Here is a 23,980-nt window from a genome sequence, read left to right as displayed (position 1 = left end):
TTTTTCAAAGAAAAGGAACAAATAATCCTACAATTTATATGGAACCAGAAAAAAACCTGCATAGCCAGAGGAATGCTGAAAAAGCCAAAGTTGAAAGCATCACAATTCCAGAATTCAAGCTCTATTATAAAGTTGTCATCATCAAGACAGTATGGTACTGGCACAAAAACAGACACACAGACCAATGGAACAGGCTAGAGAGCCCAGAAATAGATGCTCAACTCTATGGTCAACTAATCTTTGACAAAGTAGGAAAGATATCCAATGGAAATAAGACAGTCTCTTCAACAAACGGTGTTGGGAAAATTGGACAGCCACAGGCAGAAAAATGAACCTGGATCATTTCCTTACACCACACACAAAAATAGACTCCAAATGGATGAAGGACCTCAATGTGAGAAAGGAATCCATCAAAATCCTTGAGGACAACACAGGCAGCAACCTCTTCGACCTCAGCTGCAGCAACTTCTTCCTAGGAACATCGCCAAAGGCATGGAAAACAAGGGCAAAAATGAACTCTTGGGACTTCATCAAGATCAAAAGCTTTTGCACAGCAAAGGAAACAGTTAACAAATCCAAAAGACAACTGACAGAATGGGAGAAGATATTTGCAAACGACATATCAGATAAAGGGCTCTTATCCAACATCTATAAAGAACTTATCAAACTAAACACCCAGAGAACAAATAATCCAATCAAGAAATGGGCAGAGGACATGAACAGAGATTTCTGTAAAGAAGACATCCAGATGGCCAACAGACACTTGAAAAAGTGCTCCACATCACTTGGCATCAGGGAAATACATTTCAAAACCACAAAGAGATACCACCTCACACCAGTCAGAATGGCTAAAATTAACAAGTTTGAAAATGACCAATGTTGGAGAGGACACGAAGGGGATCACTCCTACAGTGCTGGTGGGAATGCAGGCTGGTGCAGCCACTCTGGAAAACAGCATGGAGGTTCCTCAAAGAGTTGAAAATAGAGCTACCCTCGCATTACGGGGTATTTACCAGAAAGATACAAACGTAGTGATCCGAAGGGGCATGTGCACCCCAATGTTTATAGCAGCAATGTCCACAATAACCAAATTCTGGAAAGAACCTAGATGTCCATCAATAGATGAATGGATAAAGTGTTGTGGTTTATATATACACACACACACACATACATCAATATACACATACATACAATGGAATACTATGCAGCCATCAAAAGAAATGAAATCTTGCCTTTTGCAATGATGTGGGTGGAACTAGAGGGTATTACGCTGAGCGAAATAAGTGAATCAGAGATAGACAGCTATCATATGCTCTCCCTGATATGAAGAATCTGAGAGGCAACATGGGAATTTGGGGAGTAGGGAAGAATAAAATAAAACAAAATGGGATCAGGAGGGACACAAACCATAAGGGACTCCTAATCTCACAAAACAAACAGGGTTGCTGAGGGAAGTGAGTAGGGAGAGGGTGGTTGGGTTATGGACATTGGCAGGGTATGTACTATGGTGAGTGCTGTGAAGTATGTAAGCTTGACAATTCAAAGACCTGTACCCCTGGGGCTAATAATACATTATATGTTAATAAAAAATTTTTAAAAATTTAAAAATAAGATAAAATAAAAATAAATTAAAACAAAAAAGAATGATCTGAGAACCCAGTCACGTCCTACTAGACTTTTGAGCTACAAAACTCTGAGCTAATAAATGCCTATTGTTTTAAGCTACTAAGTGTATGGCAACTTGCTATATAGCAAAAGAAAACTAATACCCATTGCAGGGGGAAAAAAACAGCAGTTTCTACTTCACAACTGAAATTTAGAGTAACATCAGTTTTAAAAGGAACTCTATATTTAGATTTCCCTTAAGTGCTACATAATTTCTTAAAAAGAGAAAAAATCATTTCTAAAACTTATAAATGATTAGAGGGTTTATCTTTGTATAAATTAAATAAATAATATTCCATCAAAAACTATATTTATAATCTCCTTGAGTGTGATACGGTGTTTTAATTACAAAATATATGCTTCTTTTTTAAGAACTTCAGATAAATCATTAAACAATGCTGGTTACTGGGCTTAATTTGGCAAAAAATAACGATGATATAAAACCTTAATTTAACTCCAATTTTTCAGAAATACAAAAATGTGAATAACTTATTTAAATGTCAGAAAAGAAAATAAATCTCAGGCCATGGCTGACATGAATTGAGCCATTCAGCCATAAATTTCAGTGAGCATTTTTGATGTCGACATATTCTTGTTGATAATTACTTCCCAGCAATTTTCTAAGACTTTCCAAGTATACTCATTTTAAGAAAATCCATGATAAAAATTCTCTCGATAAAAGTCTTTTCAAAGTCTGAGAGATACTTTGCTTCATTTCATATGTAAAGAAAGCATTCATATTAATATGCCACAATCACAGAGAAAAGCTCGTTAAGTAAAAATAGAAGCATGGTTGACATCGCACATAAAAACAGCAATGCATGTGTTTTCATTTTAGTCAGGGCCATTACTTTTTACCACATTATACAAAGTAATCTGAAATAATCTTTTAAGCTTGGAGTAAAGGCTTGCCATTTAACATCAAAACACATTTCATTAAGCAGCTTAGCTTTCCTTAGAAGTAAAACTTGACTTAGAAAAGAATCATTTTTATCAAGTCTTAGCGAAAGGTGTTATCTTGATACCTTATGCCTTCCAGATCTAGCAACCGCAGCTAGCAAAACTATCAATTACTGAGCTTTATCAGCTGCCAGGAACTGTTCTGGAATCGTAACATGTATTCGATCTTCTAATCCTGACAAGAGCCCCATGAAGTCAGTCCTCTTATTATCATGCCCATTTTACAGGTAAAGAAACCAAGCCACTAGGAGATGGCAGAGGGGCCATCTTGACAGCATACGCTGCCTCTTTCTCTACAGGTCACTAAACCCACTGTCTCTTTTCCTTGAAGCTTAGTTTCATTCATGTATCTCTCAGCTGTAACAGAAGATACATTGTCCCTAATAAGCCCAATTTTATAAGGGCAATTTATTTGGGGGAAAGTTTTTAAAAAGATGTGATATATGAGTCTTCCTTCCACCTTTTGAAATGAGGCCTTGGAAAAGGGGAAGTAGGAAAGACATTAAGAACATTTGCGGCTAACCAGATGGAAGGTTTATTTATTTATTTTAGAAAGAAAGAGAGAGCACGTGCAGGTAGGGAGAGGGGCAGAGGGTGAAGGAGAGAAGGATACTCCCCACTGAACACAGATCCTGTCGTGGGGCTCAATCTCATAACCCAGAGATCTTGACCCAAGCAGAAACCTAGAGTCCAACACCTAACCTACTGAACCACCCTGGCGCCCCGACATTAGCATTCTGACTCAATATTGCAGTTTACCTTATTTGGATACACATCTGTAATAACTATATAGGCTTAATTCATTCACTCTACAAAGATTCTGCATGAGTCTACTGTATGCCAAACACCTGGATTTTGTGAGAGTATACTGTATGTCAAATGCCTGCATGCATAGAACTTGTATTCTAGTAAGGTAGAGAGATAATGTCCAAAAAAATCACAATAAATTAATAAATTAACTACCATGTTACAAGATAATAAATGCTATGAAAAGATAAAAAAGAAAGCAGGGTGAGAATTTTTTGCCATATGGAAAGCAGGTAGCAAATTATACTATTAAATAATGATATAGATTAGACTCATTAAGGTGATTTTTAAGAAAAATGAAATATAGAAAGTTCCTTTTGTTTCATGTACAAAAAAGCTCATCTTTCTCATTCCTCTGTACTTGAAGAACATGGGTGAAATGATACATGTGAGTATATAAGACTTCTTTGAAAGACTAAAAATCCTTGCAGCAAACATAAGGCTAAATAACTTTCAAGCTATTTCTAACTACAGTTATAATGCTACTAACATGAAGCATGCATTTCCTTCTATACGCCATTTCCCTAAATTCTGTTTTGCCTTCACTGAACAAATATGTATTAACTACCTACCATGAACTGGCATTTTAATGGTACTAGTGGTGCAGCAGGGAACACATTCTGGTAAGATTACACAAATAAAGAGAAAATTACAATACTATAGAATAGGGCTGACTAAAGTATGAGAACATGAGGGGAAATGATATTTGGCATGAATCTCAAAAAATAGAAGACCAAAATACAAGGAAGTGGAGACCATTGAGGCACAAGAAAAGGTATAGACAGTTTAAAGTATATACTTTGATCATGGCATTGAATATAGTCTTCTTTGAGACAAGATTAGGAATTCAGTAGAACATGATAAACAAAGACACTGCACAAATAATCACAAACTTTTTGGAGAATGAATTTTGAGAAACCGAGTTTCCCCAAATAAAGTGTTCGGGGCCTTACTACCGTAACAGAGATGATAAATAAGGACTTGAACAAGGCTCTAGCAGTGAGGATAAGAAAGATATATGGCAACAAAGATACCTTTAGCAGGTAGAATCAATACCAATTGAAAGTCAGAGTTTCTGGGGAATGAAAGAGAAACAGAAGTCTGGAGTGACTCTCAGGATTTATGATGCCTTTCAGCATGGCAGAGAACACATGAGAAAAAACATGGGGCAAAAAACGATGACTTCAATATGGGACATGCTGAATATGAAGTGTGTGTTTGGTACATTTTAATGGAAATTTTCTCTAGACCGTATAATGTATGGCAGCAAAAGAAAATTCTAAGAATAAAATGAAGGCATCAATTCAAATGTATTTAATATTTAAAATACTACTTCTTGTGCAATATGTGTCTTCTAGAAGCCATTTATGTCAAATAAATAAAAAGACTGTGTTGTAAAATAAATTTTTTATCTACGAGGTAAAAGTTCTATGTGGAAAGACTTCTCATACTGTTAATATATGCCATTTACATCTCTAAAAGGGATTAAATATAAAGCACTTGATAATCTTTTCGATCAAGGAACATGTTTTTAGTATAGCATCTGGTGAGACTACACTTTAATAAAATACATTAAAGAAAAGGTCCTAGAGTATTCAAACAGGTATCAGATTGTGTTGGGTCCATCAATTAGTATGTATTATCAACTATTATCAATTAGTATGTATTATCAAGTAGTATGTATGTATCCTGCATTACAGTGCCATGAGAAAAGCAACTCTAGGTGATTAAGCATGCAAGGCTTTTAAATAGAGAATAGTCCTTTTTATAAAAGTCATGAAACCACTTCCAACATGGGGGCTTAAGTGGGTAGGAGAAGAATCAATGAAACAAGATGGGATTGGGAGGGAGACAAACCATAAGTGACTCTTAATCTCACAAAACAAACTGAGGGTTGCTCGGGGGAGGGGGTTTGGGAGAAGAGGGTGGGATTATGGACATTGGGGAGGGTATGTGCTTTGGTGAGTGCTGTGAAGTGTGTAAACCTGGTGATTCACAGACCTGTACCCCTGGGGATAAAAATATACGTTTATAAAAAATAAAAAATTAATTAAAAAAAAACCTATTCGATCTTTTGTTTGGCATGGCTCAGCTGACACTGTTCACTTCTTTGTGTCTTAAGTCTATTATTAATGGTTTGGTACACTTAAGTAATACTTACATAATTACTTCTATATGAATGTCCTTCTCAAAGTGGAGAGTATTTATTTTTTCAGTAGATACTCAGGTATTACAGTATGTTGATGAGTTAGCCAAGAGTGGAAGAATAAATGCATGACATAGAATAAAAGTCAGAAGTCCAGAGAGTCTCAGGAAGGCTGAGTAAATAGCCAAAGAAATTAGTAGGCATTCACACACACAGTTTACGCAATGAAAATTTATAGTTTAACCGAGTGCTTTAATTAGCTTTCCTTTGGAAGTTTGACTCAGGTGGAAAGGTTCTATTTTTCGCAGGTGCAAAAGAAAACTGCTGGAGAGGGTAGTTTAGGATGAGAATAGTGACAATATGTGGTTTGCAGAAAAAAATCATTCTACCTACAAAGTTACTCAATGGTGAAAAAACTGAAATGAGGTGAAAAATGTGGAGTGAATGTTACTCTGACATGCATAAAAGAGTAAGTGAATACACAGTTAATTTCAGGATTTAAAAACAAGATGAACTCACCACCATCCTTTATATTTATTAGCTGTTAAAAGAGCCTTATTATAACATTAACAAAACAAGCAACTGAAAACATTAGAAGAGTATTCCTTCTTTCTGTGCCTTCCCAAATGGGAAAATTAAAATGACATGTCTTTTAACATTTAATTGTCCGTAACGACATGTCTGCTTACATTTAACCATCCATAAACATATTTTCTTATAACATTGTTTTAGAAGACAAAAGAGAAACAGAAAGTAGTTAAGTCCAAGTTTAGGCAGTCCACACAGGTGAGGTTATTTTTATTCCAATGGCTAATTCAATACTAAGACATATTTTGAGTTCTCCTGATGGTATTTTCACTTGAGACTACACATGCTAGAAATTGACAAGGCAGATGTGATTCACAGTTCTATATGTTAATACACAACACTATGTATGTTATCTCCCAAAATTAAACCCTATGGTCTTATAAGGCCTAACTTCCTTCTAGGGCAATTTCTATTTTTAGATCTAAAAATACACATAAATAAATGTGAATACATACCATACATATATACATATACAGATATATATATAGATACATAGATATAGATATATAATTTCCAATGTGGAAAACTATTAAAGCAAAGCATATTGTTTCAATTACTTCTATGAATATCTATTACCATTTTTCCTCCTACAGTAAGATAGATCTATAAGCTGTATAAAATGACCATGCAGATGACATTATCAGTGTTGTAGACTGTCATCTGTAGAACTAAAACATTATTTTGCTACCTGATTAGAAAGATTTCTATAATTTAATGAATGAGTAATTTCAGAATCATGCACATAAACCCATCTGTATTATGAAAATGCCATCAAATTTATTTTCAAATCACAGTAACATTATATTTATATGTAGGATCATGTAATACACATACAAATGGAGCAAGAAAATGTTAATACATATTAAATTGTGGAGTATGCAGTTTCACCAGGAGCAACTGCTTGTTTGAATATAAGACTGGGTTGTCTGCTTTGCAATGTCTGCTTTTTGTTCATGTCATTCACAAAATTTAAGTAAAGGAAAAGAAATTTTTAAGAGAGCTGCAGAAAACAAACAATAAAAAGAGTATTTTATTCAGTACTTAGCAACCACTATCTGGCCCCAATCGCAAGCATATTATTTCAGTTCCCTGAGCCTCATTTTCTTACCTAAGTATGAAGTTTGATAAGTAGTCTACTTTCATGGAAGTTTCATGGAGTTGGATGAGAAGCAGACATAAGAATAAGAGAGATTTCCAAATGGGCAGCTTCCAACCCTGTGTCAAGGGGTTGAAGTTGACCTAAACCAGCATAATTTCACTTTTCACTATTTCACATCCTTGGTCTCTATATTTAACATCATCTTAAGGAGGTATTCACAATATTTTAAGTTTAAATCCATTGGATTATTAATCCCTCTTGTGAAAGACAGTCCACAGGGGGTCACTCCTGCTCCTACATGTCTTACAGGTTATGCCAACAATGCAAGACCCTGGCTGCTCTTCATCTAGGCTATTTTTGAGTTTTGTGCAGGCAGTGAGCAACCACAAAGGATGAGGTAATGTCTTCTCCTAGGGCAAAGAGCAGGCTAGCTTACAGTTTGCATAAAAGGTAGATTCTACAAGCTCAGTGTTCTTCATATGTGAAGAATCCACTACATGTGCAGTATCGATATAGGCCCATATCACATGATTCACATGAGAGTGGAGGGCAAGGTGAACTGATGCAAATACTGTGATGTTCATGCTGCCTGCTGTGCTGTGAGTAACAAAGTTCTTTGTCTCGGACCCACAAGTGTCATGTCAACAATGAGTAACTATGAAATAGTAACAAGTTAATTTATTAGTTTATAAGTAAGGAAAAGTTAAATCCTAGCCAGATATACACTCTAACCAATAGACTTTTTATTAAGGTTTTCATGGATATTTAATATCTTTAAATATTAAAACTAGACTAATAGGGCACCTGGGTGGCTCAGTGGGTTAAGCCGCTGCCTTCGGCTCAGGTCATAATCTCAGGATCCTGGGATGGAGTCCTGCATTGGGCTCTCTGCTCAGCGGGGAGCCTGCTTCCTCCTCTCTCTCTCTCTGCCTGCCTCTCTGCCTACTTGTGATCTCTCTCTGTCAAATAAATAATTTTTTTAAAAAAATCTTATTTAAAAAAAAAACTAGACTAATAAAAATAGTAAGGTACTGACCCCACAGACTAGACATAGAACAGTACTAATTAAAGACTCTAGAAGAGTAAACTGGTTTTTAATGGAAATTTACTACATGACAAAGGATATACTAAAAATCAGATTAAAGAAACATATCTCAAAATAGTAACAGCCATATATGAAAACATAATTAACTAACATAATTAATAGTGAAAAGTTGAGAGCTTTACCCCTAAGATCAGGAACAAAACAAGAATATCCAATTTCACCACTTTTATTCAATGTTGTCCTACAATTCATAGCCACAACAATCAGACAAAAAGAAATAAAAGCCACCTAAATAGGTAAGGAATAAGTAAAACTTCCACTATTTGCAGATGACATGGCACTATGTATAGTAAATCCTAAAGATTCCACCAAAAAATTATCAGAACTTGTAAATAAATCCAGGAAGGTCATAGGATTCAAAATCAATATATAGAAACATGTTCCATTTCTATTCACTATAATGAAGTAGCAGCAAAAGAAATTAAGAAAAAAGTTCCATTTACAATTGCATCAAAAATAATAAAATACCTAGGAATAAATTTAACTGAGAAGATGAAAGACCTGTTCTTTAAAACTATCAAACATTGATGAAAGTAACAGAAAATGATGCAAATGGAAACATATTCCATGTTCATGGACTTGGGAAAACAAATATTGTTAAAATGTCTATACTACCCAAAGAAATCTACTGGTTTAATGCAAACTCTATCAAAATATCAACAGCATTTTTCACAGAACCAAACAAACAAACAAACAAAAACCCTAATAGCTTCATGAAACCACAAAAGACACTGAATAGCCAAAGCAATCTTGAAAAATAACAAAACTGGAGGTATCACAAATTAAGATTTCAAGATACACGTACAAAGCTGTAGTAATCAGATCAGTATGGTACTGGCACAAACAAAGACACATAGATCAATGAAACAGAATTGAAAGCCCTGAAAAACCAATGATTATATAGTCATTTAATCTTCAACAAAAGAGGCAAGAATATGCAATAGGAAAAAGAAAGTATCAACAATGATGTTGGGATAACTGGACAGCTACATGCAAAAGCATGAAAGTAGATCACTTTATTATACCATACACAAAAATAAACTCAAAATGTATTAAGGACCTAAATGTGATACATAAAAATCAGAAGAGAGCAGAGGCATCAGTTTCTCCGACATGAGCCATATCAAAATTTTTCTAGATATGTTTCCAAAAGCAAGGGGGAAAAAAAACCCACAAAAGTAAACTGGGACTACATCAAAATAAAAAGCTTCTGCACAGATAAGAAAGCAATCAATAAAAATAAAAGAAAGCCTACTGAATAGGAGAAGATATTTGCCAAGGATATATCAAATAAAGGGTCAGTATCCAAAATATATAAAAAACTGATACAACTCAATACCCAAATAACAAATAGCAAAAGATATCAACAGACATTTCTCCAAAAGATACAGAAATGGCCAAGAGACGCACGCAAAGATGTTCAACCTCTCTCATCATCCAGGAAGTGCAAATCAAAGCCACAATGAGATATCACCTCACACCTGTCAAAATGGCTAACAACAAAAATGTAAGAAACAAGTGTTGACAAAGATGTGAAGAAAAAAGAACCTTCATGCATTGTTGATGAGAATGCAAACTGGTGCAGCCACTCTGGAAAACAGTATGGAGGTTCCTCAAAAAATTAAAAATAGAATTACCATATGATCCAGTAATTCCACTACTGCATATTTAACCTAAGAATACAGAAACACTAATTTGAATATGATTCTGATATATGCGCTGATAAATGTACCCTTGTGTTTGTTGCAGCATTATTTACTATAGTCAAGATAAGTAAGTAACCCAGGGGTCCATCCATAGATGAATGGAAAACAAAGATGTGCTATATACATGCAATGGAATATTTCTCAGACATTAAAAAAAATAAAGAATGAAATCTTACCATTCTTAACAACAATAATGAACCTAGAGGGTATGCTAAATGAAATAAGCCAGAGAAAGACAAAAATCATTTGATTTCATTTTATGTGGAATCTAATTAACAAAACAAATGAGCAAATAAGCAACAAAAAGGAATGAGACTCTTAGAGAACTGATGGCTACCCGAGGGGAGGGGTGGGAAAATGGATAAAATGGGCAAAGGGGATTAAGGGGCACAAATTACCAATTATAAAATAAATAAGCCATGGGGAAGAAAAGGGCAGCATGGGGAATATGGTCAATAATACTGCAATACACTTACTGTGCTGAGCATTTCATAATGTATGCAATTGTTGAATGACTATGCTGTTATACCTGAAACTAATTTGATATTACCTGTCAATGATACATCAATTAAAAATTTTAAAAATGAAAAGCAAAAAAAAAGAAAAAGATGGTCTAAATAGATACTGTGTCATTAATATGAAGTACATGGTGGAGAGGAAGCTACTCATTTCTCTTCAGACACTTCAGTATCCTATGGATTGTTATAGGGAATACTACTTCTGTAATTCAGATTATTGGAATAGAGTTTTATTTTTTCCATGTATTTATTTATTTGAGAAAGAGCATCTGTGCACAGAGGGGTGGAGGGGTAAAGAGAGAGAGAGAATCTTAAGCAGACTCCATGCTGAGCATGCAGTCCAATGTGGGGCTCAATCCCACGACCCCAAGATCATGACCTGAGCAGAAATCAAGAGTAGGCAGCTTAATCAACCAAACCACCCAGGCGGCCTTCAAATTACTGGAATAGAGGGTTTTTTTTTTTTTTTTTTTAAGATTTTATTTATTTACCTGACAGAGAGAGAGAGAGAAAGAGAGATCACAAGTAGGCAGAGCAGGTTTTCCAGGGGGAAGCAGGCTCCCTGCTAAGCAGAGAGCCCGATGTGGGGCTTCATCCCCAGACCCCAAGATTACGACCCAAGCCAAGGGCAGAGGCCTAACCCACTAAGCCACCCAGGCACCCCTGGAATAGAGTTTTAGAAGTAAAATACGTGGTCATCAAAAAAAGAAAGGGAGAAAATAGTGGACCAAATGACGTGAATTCTAGTATTTTGTATTGCTGAGTTTCCTAGTAGCAACTGACCCAAATATAGATGACTTTTACCAAAACCACAGGAAGAATATAAATAAACTCTAAAGTTCTGAAAAGACATGGGAGAGAAAACATCTGGAACCAGAGAGATCAGTAGAGAAGATGTCCTGACCTGAAGACATGGCCACATTATGATAGTCAATAGAACAGATATTTCCTTTTTCTTCTTTTTTCCAATTATATTTCTTAATGATGAGTAGCAGCACCTGAGAACAGTGATCCTTGAACCAGACCAGACCAGGCATCAGTAGTGTGTCTCTTGATGGTGAGAGCCCTGAGAACTATCTGCTCAGTAGAGCATGCAAAAAGAACCAGCTATCTTGGGTAACCTAAGGAAAATGAACTCTGCCAAAGATAATCAGAGATCTATAAACCTAATAATATTGTCATTTCTCTTGTATAGAGAGAAAGAAATACATCCTATACCATACTATATCACAATGCATGGGCATAGGCAGCCCCAGAGCTTACATGATGAAAAAGCAGTAGTAATAGCAATATTTACAGATGGAAAGTCTTACACAACAGTAATCAACATAAAATTATCAGGGAGATATTTTACATTCTTCATACTCAGTTTTTGAAATCCAATGTGTCTTTTTGCACTTAAGAGAATCCTAATTTAGTTAGCCACAGGGCTCATTAGCCACATCCATCCAGTGACTATCTTATCAGACAAGGCATCTCTAGAGAAATAGCAGCATGCATAAGTTGGCCAGAATATAAACTGGGACAACCACCCTAGAGAACAAGTTTAAGGTATAGATAACCTATGGTCTAGCAATCCCAGTCCTGGGAAAGTAACGGAAGAGGCTGTACAGAAATGTTGGTAGAAGCAAAGATCAACAACCACCACTACCACCAATGGAACACTTAGATGGTCATCATTTTCATGGAGTAAAGTCTTTGTATTCACTGCCAGAAATACAACAGTATTTCCTGCAGCTGGAGCAAGAATGTTTTATGTCCTCACACTCACTATACATGAAAGTAGGGACATCATTTTGTCATTCAGTCATTTCTTCCACCCATAAATGGTAACCAGGGGTAGACTTCTCTGGAAAGAAAAAGGACGCAATGATGCTGACCTCTACGCTTCTGAACATCTCAATGTGCCCATTCTTCTAGGTCCAACTACCTAACATAGCCACTATTCCATGGGTCCCGAATGTTTCCTGGCTTTCATGTACATGCTAGCAAATGTGTTGGTATGGAAGTCCTGGTCATTACCAACTGACCCAACTTATAGGTAAGAGAGGACAGAACAAGGGGCAATGGCCATCCAGTTCCCTAGGTTACTCACATATAGAACAGGAGAGAGCCCACTGGCTCAGCCTCTGAATTCCACCTCTACAGTTTGATAGCTGCCCTGTTCTGACATCTATTTGCCTGATATCTAAAATCACTGTAAAACATATCCAACAAGATTGCTGTCAAAAAAATGCCATCAAATACCAGCCTGTTGCAAAAACAAAAACAAAAACAAACAAAAAACCAAACCATCAACAGTGACAGCAGTTTACCTTTTCCCATAATCCCTACACAATGTTTTGCCTGGATCCTAATGAGAATTGTCTATTTACCTGTAATATCCAAATAACCTTTCTGGTAATCAAAGAAGTACAAATCAAAAAAATGATATATAGCAATTTTAGACTTCCAAATTAGCAAATATCAATTTCAGTGTTTTTTTTTTTTTTTGAGAATGGAGAAGCTGCAGTAAGAAGGGAATCATGACACCTGTGGTGGGGATGTCAAACGTTATCTTATCTCCAAAGATAACCTGATACTTCAGGGTCCTAGTCCCTTGATTCAGTAACATTAGTACTAATAAACTTTCCCTGGGAAACAGTTAAAAATACAAAATATCAGTCCAAAAACATTCATCTTATTTATAATGAAAAAAATGGAACAGTTTAAATACCCAATGAGAGAAAAATGTGTATGAAAAAACATATACCCATGTATCAAAAAATTAATAATCATTTTAATAATAGGCACAAAGTCTTTAATCATGTGAGAAAAAGTATAATCATAAGTTAGACTGAATACAGAACTACCAGAATATTAACCACATAAAAATGCATAGAAGACTAATGGAGAAAGTACTTTAAATTTATTTTAACAAAAGTTTATCTTAAATCCAAATTTGTTTGTTCTGACAAAATGTTACTTAATAAAAAAGCAACAGGTCAAATTCTCCTAAAAATTAAAAACCAAAAATTTTGTTTCAAGCCACGAACTTGTCAACTCTCTCACATAAGTTATAAAGTACTATCAGTGTCCCTTTCTGTCACGCATGTCAGAAATATTCACACAGAATGCGTATCTCTGTTAAGTAACTCTTTTGAAAATAATTATTCATAGAATTATTTTGACTAAATTGATTTATCATTCTTTCAGCTTTTAATTGTGTGTGTGTGTGTGTGTGTGTGTGTGCACTTAGGCACTTTTTTAGTATGAGGTATATGATTTTTAATATACTAAGTAATGATTTTTAAAAGGAAAGCAAGATACATGTTTATCAAACTAAGAAATCAACGCATGCCCATGAGGCTTTCCTTGAGGGTGTGACAGAGAAGACTGAAGCCACCCCAGCAAGAGACCAAAGATCTGAAGGGATCCCAGTTACACCACTGGGTCTTAATTGGCTCAAAAGGCCCATCTGTTGCCTAGTGACAAATGCTAGCTATTCCTGCATCGCTCACACCCTGCATAATTATCTTACTAACAAAGCAAAACTATGACCCTTAGAACTTCCTGAAACACGAGGAAATGTAATCTTAAGTTTTATTCCCATAGTAAAAAATTACTTTTGGAAGGTACAGTACAAACAGTAACATCAACACCCACAATGAGTAACTATGAGTCCTTTTTGCATTTGAGCTGAACCAGAATTATTAAAATTCACTAGGTAAACTGATTGTCAGTTTTAGGCTGTTTACTCAGGATGCTTCCAAATTCTTTAAGACCAGCTTTTTCCAAAAGCCTTGCTGCTGCTTTTAAAACTCTAAGATAAATTATTCTCTGAGTTGGCCAAAGTTAAAGCCTAAGAGACTTCTTCCTTGCTATCAGAGGCTACTGGATTATGGTGCCACTTATACAAACTTGGCATCAAAGAGTTAAACCGTGAGGCTCAGGCTGAAGCCTGGCTACACCCCAGGGCCCTGCAGGCAACCCTTGGCACAACTCAGGTGTTGAGGGGGATGCTGTGTATGAGAAACAGGAAGCAACCTAAGAGACAGGTGTGTTTGATAAATAGGCGGGGGAGGGGGAAGTTCTCTCTCTATAGCTCCCGAACTCATGACTAACCATAACCAGCTCTTGCCACCAGAGAAACAGAACAGCAAAAGGGGAAGGCAGAGTCGTACCGGAGGAAAAGACCTGCCTCGCAGTGATAAGGTAGAGTAGAAGCAGAGGCTTATAATACAGAGTTAAATGTGCCTTGTTAGTAAAAATAAACGGACGAAGTTGATTCCTTTCTTAGAAATACCACTTCTTTGCATTGTCTGAGTATTTTCTGAATGTGCCCCCTAAAGCTATAAGAAAAAAGCATAAAATAGGAGGTTAACAAAAAATAAAAATCACAAGCAGAATGCAGAAAGCATAGAAATAAAGCAAGGATCAGGAAGAAGGTGCTTCACTAATCGCTCCTAACTGAAGGAAATGAGGAGAGATTAGTAGTAAGAACTCTCAGAGAGCATCACAAACTAAGCCTGTAAATCGTACTTAAGATTTTCTAGAAGTGTATGTGTACGTATGCATACACACATGCAAACACAATGTGCCTCTCTTTTCAACTAACTCCTTGTGCCCGCCCTCTCAAGTCCTTTGGGGTATGTGAATACTGAATCACTCAACCAACATCATTCACTCCCTTGATACAGGGCAGCCAATGGACTTTACCTAAAGGCTGGAGGGTACTAAGACCTTCTACTAACTCAAAACTTCACATGGATTAGCACATTCAGTTAAGGTAGGAACACTAGACAACTGTTTTTGTTATATCATTTTTTTTTCCTCCTCTGAAACATCTTCCAAATTCAAATAAATTACCACACACCAAAATACTCTGAGTAACAGTGATCCCAGTGGTGATATTTAAAATAGAATTTCACCTAAACCACTTGAATACTTGAGACCACTTATATTTTCAAACTACTGAAATTTCACACAGGGCCTAGGAAATTCTGTGCTTTAAGAAATCTCCTTTTCAAATGAGCACCTCCCCAAATTATAATTTTACCAACACAAAGAAAACCAAAGATTTTCCTAAAAAGTTTATCACCTTTCTACTCAAGGGCTCTCATTTCATACCTCCAGACACTGACTGGATTCTCATAATTACTGTGGTCCAAATATATACATATACAAAAATGCACACACACAATCCTCCCTCTACACTACACTTTTCTTTTAGTGTGCCAAAATACATTTCAAATGTAGACATTGTTTTGTTTTTAGTGATGCCATTTGTTTTATAGCTATTAAACTGTACTGTGTTGACACCATCAGCTCCTTATTAAAGGGCAAAATTCTCTAAGTCTATGAAATAAGTACACTTGTAATGGTAAAACCAAAATTTTCTGCTTCATGAATACACAACCAAAAACAACTCTCCTAAATATATGGGAGAAATTTAAGGTTTGCTTTTTGTTTTGCTTTTGCAATGAATCCAAACCACTGTAAGTAATAATTATAGTTGTTTCCACTCATGAAGTGCTGAGGGAAACCAAATTTTATCTGCCTTTAAAATGGTTCTCCGTTAACTCTATTCTTCACAGATAAAGATGATAAAAATCTGCTTAGGTCTGTAGAAAAAACGCTTTCACTTGATGCTCATTATTTCAAAGCAACCTAACGCCTTTTATAAGTAAAAAATAAAAAAAAATGTGTAATTTGTTCTCTAAAAAATTTTAACTCAAAAACAACACTAAGAATCTCTAAACCTCCTTCTGTATAGTTGCTAAAATCTATTCAATTTTTCTATTCCAATGAATTGCAAAATCAAAGAGAGTGAAAAAAATAATCCTTAAGTATTTCTGATTTGTGTAAAAACAACAATTATTTAAAATTCAATCCCCAAAAAGTCTATTAAACATCTAAGACAGCAATAATCATTTAACCCCTCAGTTTCCCAAGAGGTAAATATTCTAACAGCCGAACACATCCATAATGTTTACAGATGCATTCTTTTATAACTCTAATAGGTAGAAATTTGCCCATCTATGTTTTGGTCATTTACACCATGGAGAAAATGTCTCATCACCCCATTAAGAAAAAAATTAAGAAACACAGTTCCTTGACATCAGTCACTGAAACCCATGTATCTGTTTTTGTTTTGCATTTATTTTTGGTTTTTTTTGCACACTTCTTCTGAAAGTTCTCTATTATATTTATGGCAAATAATAGCTCAAAGAGAATTATAAGAAGTCTAGACCTAATAAGTTCAAACCACTGTTTTCTAGTAGTCAATATTATTAACTTACACTAAGTGCTTAAGAGTGTTTGTAACATAACAAATTCATGTTCTTTATGGATCTGTAAGCAACCAAAACTTTCTCCAAGGTAGTAGAAGCAGGAAGGACCGAAGATCATGGGAACAGTAAATTACAACTACTACTTGGTGTGAATAAGTGAAAACCAGATGGTACTCCAAAGCTACATGTCTTTCATTCACAAAGAATTGGGATAGGGATATAGCTCAGTGGTAGAGCATTTGACTGCACAAAGAATTGGGATAATTATTATTTTAAATTGTCAGCTTATTTCACCTTCTTAATTCTGGTGCATAATCGAGAAAATATTTAATTACATGAACTTTTAATAAGAAATAAGACCTGTAATAAGGAATTGAAACTTCAACTGTGCCATCAATATTGATAAACCTTCTTTCTAGAAATGGCTATTTTTGTTTTAGGGGGGCATTTTTTGCTCAGAAATTCAGCTACCAAAATACTTCAAAATAAACATGATATGCTCATCTCCATAAGTAATATATAAATTGCTTACCTCTGTCAAGTGTGGTGTAGGGTTAAATCCACAGAGATTACACACTTGATTCTTGCATCCCGTGCAAGTATTGAAGTTAGGAGGCTCCTTTGAACCGACATTGAGTTCAGTTTTGCAGAGAGGACAGGTTGATTCTGGTTTGGGAGTCTTCTCCACCTTGGGCGTTAGGACAGGCGTTTGAGGCTCTGCTGCTGAAGGTTTGCTATCCTTAACAAGTGGAGGCTTCTTTTCAGTTTCTGCTCTTTTTACGGTTGGAACTTGTTCAGCTTTGGGCTCTAATTTTTCAGCCACTGGAGCTTTCGTTTCTTTTTTCACAGGGATAACCTTTGCAGGTGCTGGTGACCCCTGACCTGTGGCTTTCGGTGGCCCCTGATGAGGTGGTTGTGGAGGAGGAGGGCCTTGTTTTGTCGGGGCCCCAGGCCCGCTCTGAGACTGAGACCCAGGCTGGCCTGCGGTGGAGATCAAATTTGATGCCTGGCTGAAGATCGATGCTCCAAACCCAAAGAGTTTTCCAGTCACAGTTTCTTGAGGCGTCGTGGGCTGTGACCTGGGGGCATCAGTAATACTTCCCAGATTCAGACTGAAGCGTCTTGACTGCTCCTGAGGCTTTGGGGGCTGCTGAGATGGGGGGGCAGTTTGGCCAGTGGTAGGTTGTGGGCCTGGGGCTGGAGGCGACCCTTTTGGCATTGGCTTGGCATCTGGCTTCGGACTCATTTTGGTTTGTGCTTTCTTGGGTTCTTCCCTCTTTTGAACTGAATCAACTTGCTTTTGACCTTTAGTCTCTGAACTAGGCCCAGGGTGTGAAAGAATTTTTGAATCTGATGCAGGTCGGGGTATGACTTTAGAATCGATGGGGGTGACTTTTTCTCCCGTTGGTGGAAAACTCTGTGAGGGTTTGGCAGCATCTGTTTTCGGAGGAGGGGCTGTTATCTGTTGATCCTCCAACTGTACTTTAGAGCTTGGAGTATCAGGTTTTGCTGCTGTTGGTGCTGAAGACACGTCTGTGGCTGGTTTCACTGTCTTGGGCTGCTTTGGTTTATCCTCAGCCATGGGGACCTTTGCCTGCTCAGATGGGACCGAAGGCTCCTTGGGAGGGGTTGGCTTGGATGAAGACTCAGCCACAGGAGGCTGCTTGGCTGCAACTGGGGGGGATCCGTGAATGGTTGGTTGTTTCACTAGTGGTGGGGGCTTTTTAGCCTCAGGGGCCTTTGAGAGATCCTGTTTGGGTACAGTATCCTTCTTTGGAGAAGTCTGCTGTGGCTGTGGGGACGGTTTGCTCACTGCGGATGGAGGAGTCACGGGGGCAGTCTTCGGTTTAGGCTGAGGGGATAGTGGAACTGGAGCCAGATCACCTCCTAGAGCTCTTTTCATCTGACAGTTTAAACAGAGCCACTCTTTTATCTAGAAATAATATGAAATAATGGTCAGAGACAGTAACAATGTGAAGACACAAAAACGTAATTTTAAAAAACACATGGTACCGTTGGAAACTATGTCACTCCTCACTTGAAATATATAGATCCCAAATTATTTTACTTAATTTATATTAAAATATTATAATGTTAATTACACAGAAATATAAGTAGTGAACCTCAGAGAATTAAGCACTCTATATTTTTTGGAAAACTAAAAAGTAAAAATGAACATAAAGTTGTATTTTTTTCTAATGTTAATTTTATTTTGTGGATTTTTTAAAAGATTTTATTTATTTATTTGAAAGAAAGAAAGAGTGAGAGTGAAAGAACACAAGCAGGAGGGAGCAGCAGAGGGAGGGGGTGAAGTAGACTTCCCACTGAGCAGGGAGCCCAATGTGGAGCTCCATATCAGGACACTGGAATCATGAGCTGAGCCGAAGGCAGCTGCTTGCTAATCCAATTGAGCTACCCAGGCACCCCTAATTTTGTTATTCTTTGCCCCTGATTTACTGTAAGTTTGTAATCACAGAAATAGGAAACACTGTATCATAAAAAGATGAATTATAACAAATTAGAGTCCAGAAATTACTTCCATTAGATATTTTTTCTATTGGTGGCTCATATACAGTTTTTAGTTACACAACCCAGTGTAAGCCTGTCAAATTATTAACACGTTGCTAATTTCTTAAATTAGCAGAGCATTACTTTCCCCTCCAAGGCGACATAATCAAATGTGTGAAAACAAAAATTGTTAGCCACACTGGGTTAGAAAGAGAACATTCTCTGTTAGGAAAATAAAGAAAAACCAATGGCATCTCTTCAAATTATCACAAATAATAGCATGATTTAACAGAGGAACTATTGTTTCCTTATAATTTTATGAATATACTAGAAAGAGCAGTTTAAGGAAGCAATATACTTATTCAACTGGTGAGATATATATAGATGTGAGATAAACAACACATATATAAACACAGGTATAGGAGTAAGTACATCTGTTCATTTCATGATCAACCAATTATAAAGAGATGCTGAATTGGATACTTATTTTAGAACATAATTTAAAAGTATCTGTGGATAGCATAAGTGTATCAGAGAAAGACAACTACCATACGGTTTGACTCATATGTAGAATATAAGGTATAGTGCAGAGGTAAGGGAGGCAAAACTAAATGGGAAAAAAACAGAGAGAGACAAACCATCAGAGACTCCTGACTCTGGGAAGCAAACTGAGGGTTGTGTAAAGGGAGATGGGTAGGGGAACAGGGTAACTAGGTGATGGGCACTAAGGAAGGCACATGATGGGATGAGCACTTGAACACTAATCAAAAACTAATGAGGTACTACCTGTTAGCTAATTGAATTTAAATTAAAAAAATAAATAAATAATAAAAAGATAAATAAAAGTACCTATGTTTGGCATTCACCTTCTTTAAATTCCAAAATAATATGTGCATATTATACAAAATTTTAAATATTTCCAAAGTAATTCAGAACATCAAATTCTGTATGATACAATCTTCTCCAACCAAAATAACCAATTTTACCAGTTCAGCACTGCGATTCTCTGTACAGAAGTCTAATGGTGAACAACTAAATATGTGGAACAGAGTTACCAGAAAAGTTTTCCACAGTATAAAAGTATGAAGTGCTAGGCTGGCAAAAAGCATGTTCCTTATGGGCAAACAACTTCCTTTTGAAAAGAAATTGAAATAGCCTTTCCTAAACTCTTAAAAACTTTTGTCATTTAATAGTTTATACTGTGAAGCTGTTTTAGTAAGAGAACAAAACTTTATTGAATGACTTCCTTAATATAATGGCTTTAAAAGTAAAAAAGCACAATGAATCATTTAAACTCATGCATTTGTATAAAAGGGCTTATTTTGCAATCCCAGGGAAAGCAAACTTTTGTTTAGAGAAGGTTAAAGAGATTGTCAACTCTAACATGTTATATTTCTGTTTTAAAATGTGAAATGAAGTAAAATTAAAACATTTGTTTAAATGGGTTGAAAGTGTTCATTACATTTGCTTTCAGTAAGGGTATTGAGTATCTGTGTACTTGCAATATTTTTTAATATTTACTTTTCTGTATGTTTGAGGCATTTCACAAAATAACTTTTTATTATATAAATATCTGAATTCCAAAACATAAGCAATTGCTACTTATGCCAGTACCCTGATGAAAGGTGAGCTAGAGTGTAAGGAAACTTTCACTCTACTTTACCCCCTTCTTGATGGACATAAACTCCTTCATAAATAAACTTTAACCTACTTGACCATCTCCCCTACTGACAATGTCACTTCTGCTGTTGTACTGTTCATTTTTGCTCATTTGTATTTTTCCACAACCTTAAATGATACATCACCTCATAATTATGCAGACAAAAGAAAATGTAATTAAAAGCATAATTCTTTACCTATGCTCTGTCACTGATTTTTTTTTCCTGTAAAACACTATGAGATGTGCATCTACGTTAACCACAATAAATTATAAATCCTTGGGGTTACTGACTTGCATTATAGTTAGCTGCTCTTAATCTTTTTGATGAGTGTTATAACCAAAGCAGAAGCAAAATTCATTCACCTATTCCTTTTTAATTATTTTTTCTTTTTTAGTAAGCTCCACATCCAATGTGGGGCTTGAACTCACAACTTGAGATCAGGTCTCATGTTCCACTGACTGAGTCAGCCAGGCACCCCCACCTGTTTTTTTTGTTTGTTTGTTTGTTTGTCTTAAGGTTTATTTATTTGAGGGAGAAAGAACATGGAGGGGAGGGGCATAAGGAGAGGGAGATTCTCAAGCAGACTCTCTCCACTGAGCACAGAGCCCAATGCAGCGCTCAATCTCATTCCTCTGAGGTCATGACCTGAGCTGAAACCAAGAGTATGACTCTCAACCGACTGAGCCACCCAGGCACCCAAGCCACCTATTCATTTCTTTATTCAAGTATTTATTGAGCAACTTCTACTTGGCACAGAGCACAGATTAAGAGACAAGTATCTCCATCCTTCTGGAGACTACACTGTAGTAAAAGTCAGATAAGAAACAAGTTAACATATAACTTGAAGATTATAGATATGGACTAAGTATCTGATGATACTGTGATGACTACTTTTTCCTTTCTTCCTGACAGGAAACTTTCTCACACCCTCCCCACTGAATACTTCCTCGGATGTGAACTTCGGAGCTTCACGTGTAGCGAGCCTACCTAGGCTCTCATTCCATTTTCAAACCACTGTAAAATCAGAACACTACCACAGCATACCAAATGCATCATTTACACTAGTAGTGGGAAATACATTTTCTAGTGCCCTTATTCCAAAACCAAATGTCTCCTTGTATTTTATAAATGTATATGACCTTGTTTCTATGTAATGACACAGGGAAGAGTTGGGAAGAGAGGGAGAAAACCCAAATCACTGCCTCTCCACAGAGAAGAATTCTGCTTTTCTCTTAGCATACCCCTCTTCTGAACAGACTCCACGGCCCCATCTTTTGTCCCTTTAATGACCACATTTTCTTCATTTTGATAAAAACATGTAACAGCCATTTTGACCCCTCAGTGTTCCTCCTCGCTGCTAGAATATGGCTTAAAATCATTGCAGCAAACACAATATGAAAAGCTTTTTATCCTCTTAGGATTTTTTTTTTTTTTTTTTTTTTTTAGAAAGAGCCTCCTTTTATATTTAATTCTACTGGCCAAATCTGTTGCAACTAGAAATGATTTTTATCTCAGCGCTTAACAATCTAGCACTGAAAACAGAAGCATTTGCAATTCCCTGATTCAACTGAAAAACAAAAACAAAAGCAAACTTCCTATAAATTGAGAAAATGAAAAAGTCCACAAGCTGCCCCAGCATCAGAAACCACCTTGCACTTTTCCGGGGGGCCTTGTCTTCCACCATCAGCAGGGAGAGAAATGAGTGATAACAGCACCTTTCTCCTCTCAGTCATCAGAATGAGAAATCCTGTGGTATCTTCCCTACATTCTCAATTATTCCTCAAGTATGTCTGCACTGCTTGTGAAAGGTAATTTCCCATATCTCTTTTCACATTTCCAATGCCAACCCCCCCTCACTTTGCCTTTGTCATTGTCTAGATTCTTTATACCTTCACAAAAAGATCATCTGCGTAAAACCACTAAACACAGAAGGGGCTGGTTGACTATAACTACTTCCCCTTGCAACTCAATGCCTCTCCCAGAACTGTGAAATGAAGTTAATCTTTTGCAAGAACTTCAAAATATATCATTTTGAAATGTAAAATGCTAGTACTTTTATCATCAATCTATTTTCAGGTCTATATCCCCCAAAGACAGTAAGTAACAAACAGTAAGAACTTCCCGGTAGTGGTCTTTCCACTGATGCCCTGGGGTCTAACTAAGCCTTTAAGCATGACAGATGCCCACAGTTTTGAGCTATTTTGAATTAAATAAATTAACTGAAAATGTTTGTGCTCTTCAAGCTACAGCTTTCCTGTATTTACTCTGCTAATTCCCACTGTTCACACAGTTTGTAGGACACGCTGCTGCCTTCGTTTTCTGGTTGCACGCCATGAACAACCTATCCCCATTTTGAGTCAAACTCAAAAGTCCCTCATAATCACCATACCCACTAACCATACATATTTTCCACACCTCAAGGCAATAACTGCCTGTTTCACTTCCAAAATTAAACACTTATTTCTAAGTCTGAGCAGAAATGAACCTTAATTTATTACCATCACTTCCTCAGACACTTGATGCCCATTCCATTTGTTACCCATGTCTATAATATAGTTGGTTCTCCTACGTCTACATGATTGGGTCTTCATTCCATCGTAGCCATGAATGAAGATCTCAGAATATCTTAGTCCTTATTACTTCTTCCCCATGCCACAGGAGTCAAACAATATCCAAGGCCAAGGCTGACTCACAGAAAAAGGCTTCTACCAATATTTCATAATAACTTCCTATAACTAGCACTTATTGGGGCAACCTGTTGTAAGTGCAGTTATTGGGGCACCTGACTCAGTAGGTTAAGCATCTGCCTTCGGCTCAGGTCATGATCCCAGAGTCCTGGGATCAATCCCTGGCTCAGGATCCCTGCTCAACGGGGAGTCTGCTTTTCCCTCTCCCTCTGCCTCTCCCCCACCCCACCTCTCATGTGCTCTCTCACTCTCTTTCTC

General features: G+C 36.6%; 1 protein-coding gene across 1 annotated transcript in view; it reads right to left on the bottom strand.

The window, feature by feature from the left end:
* Positions 1 to 23,980, bottom strand: part of PCLO (piccolo presynaptic cytomatrix protein) — a 408,965-nt gene that overhangs the window by 361,590 nt on the left and 23,395 nt on the right. The window contains exon 4 of the mRNA XM_059396945.1: positions 17,399 to 18,799. Within this exon, the coding sequence (XP_059252928.1) occupies positions 17,399 to 18,799 (1,401 nt within the window). The remainder of the gene's footprint in view (positions 1 to 17,398; positions 18,800 to 23,980) is intronic.

This window comes from Mustela nigripes, chromosome 4, assembly GCF_022355385.1.
Source record: "Mustela nigripes isolate SB6536 chromosome 4, MUSNIG.SB6536, whole genome shotgun sequence".
Lineage (NCBI taxonomy): Eukaryota > Metazoa > Chordata > Mammalia > Carnivora > Mustelidae > Mustela > Mustela nigripes.
The sequence above is the reverse complement of the archived record's forward strand: the minus strand, read 5'-3'. Positions and strand labels throughout refer to the sequence as shown.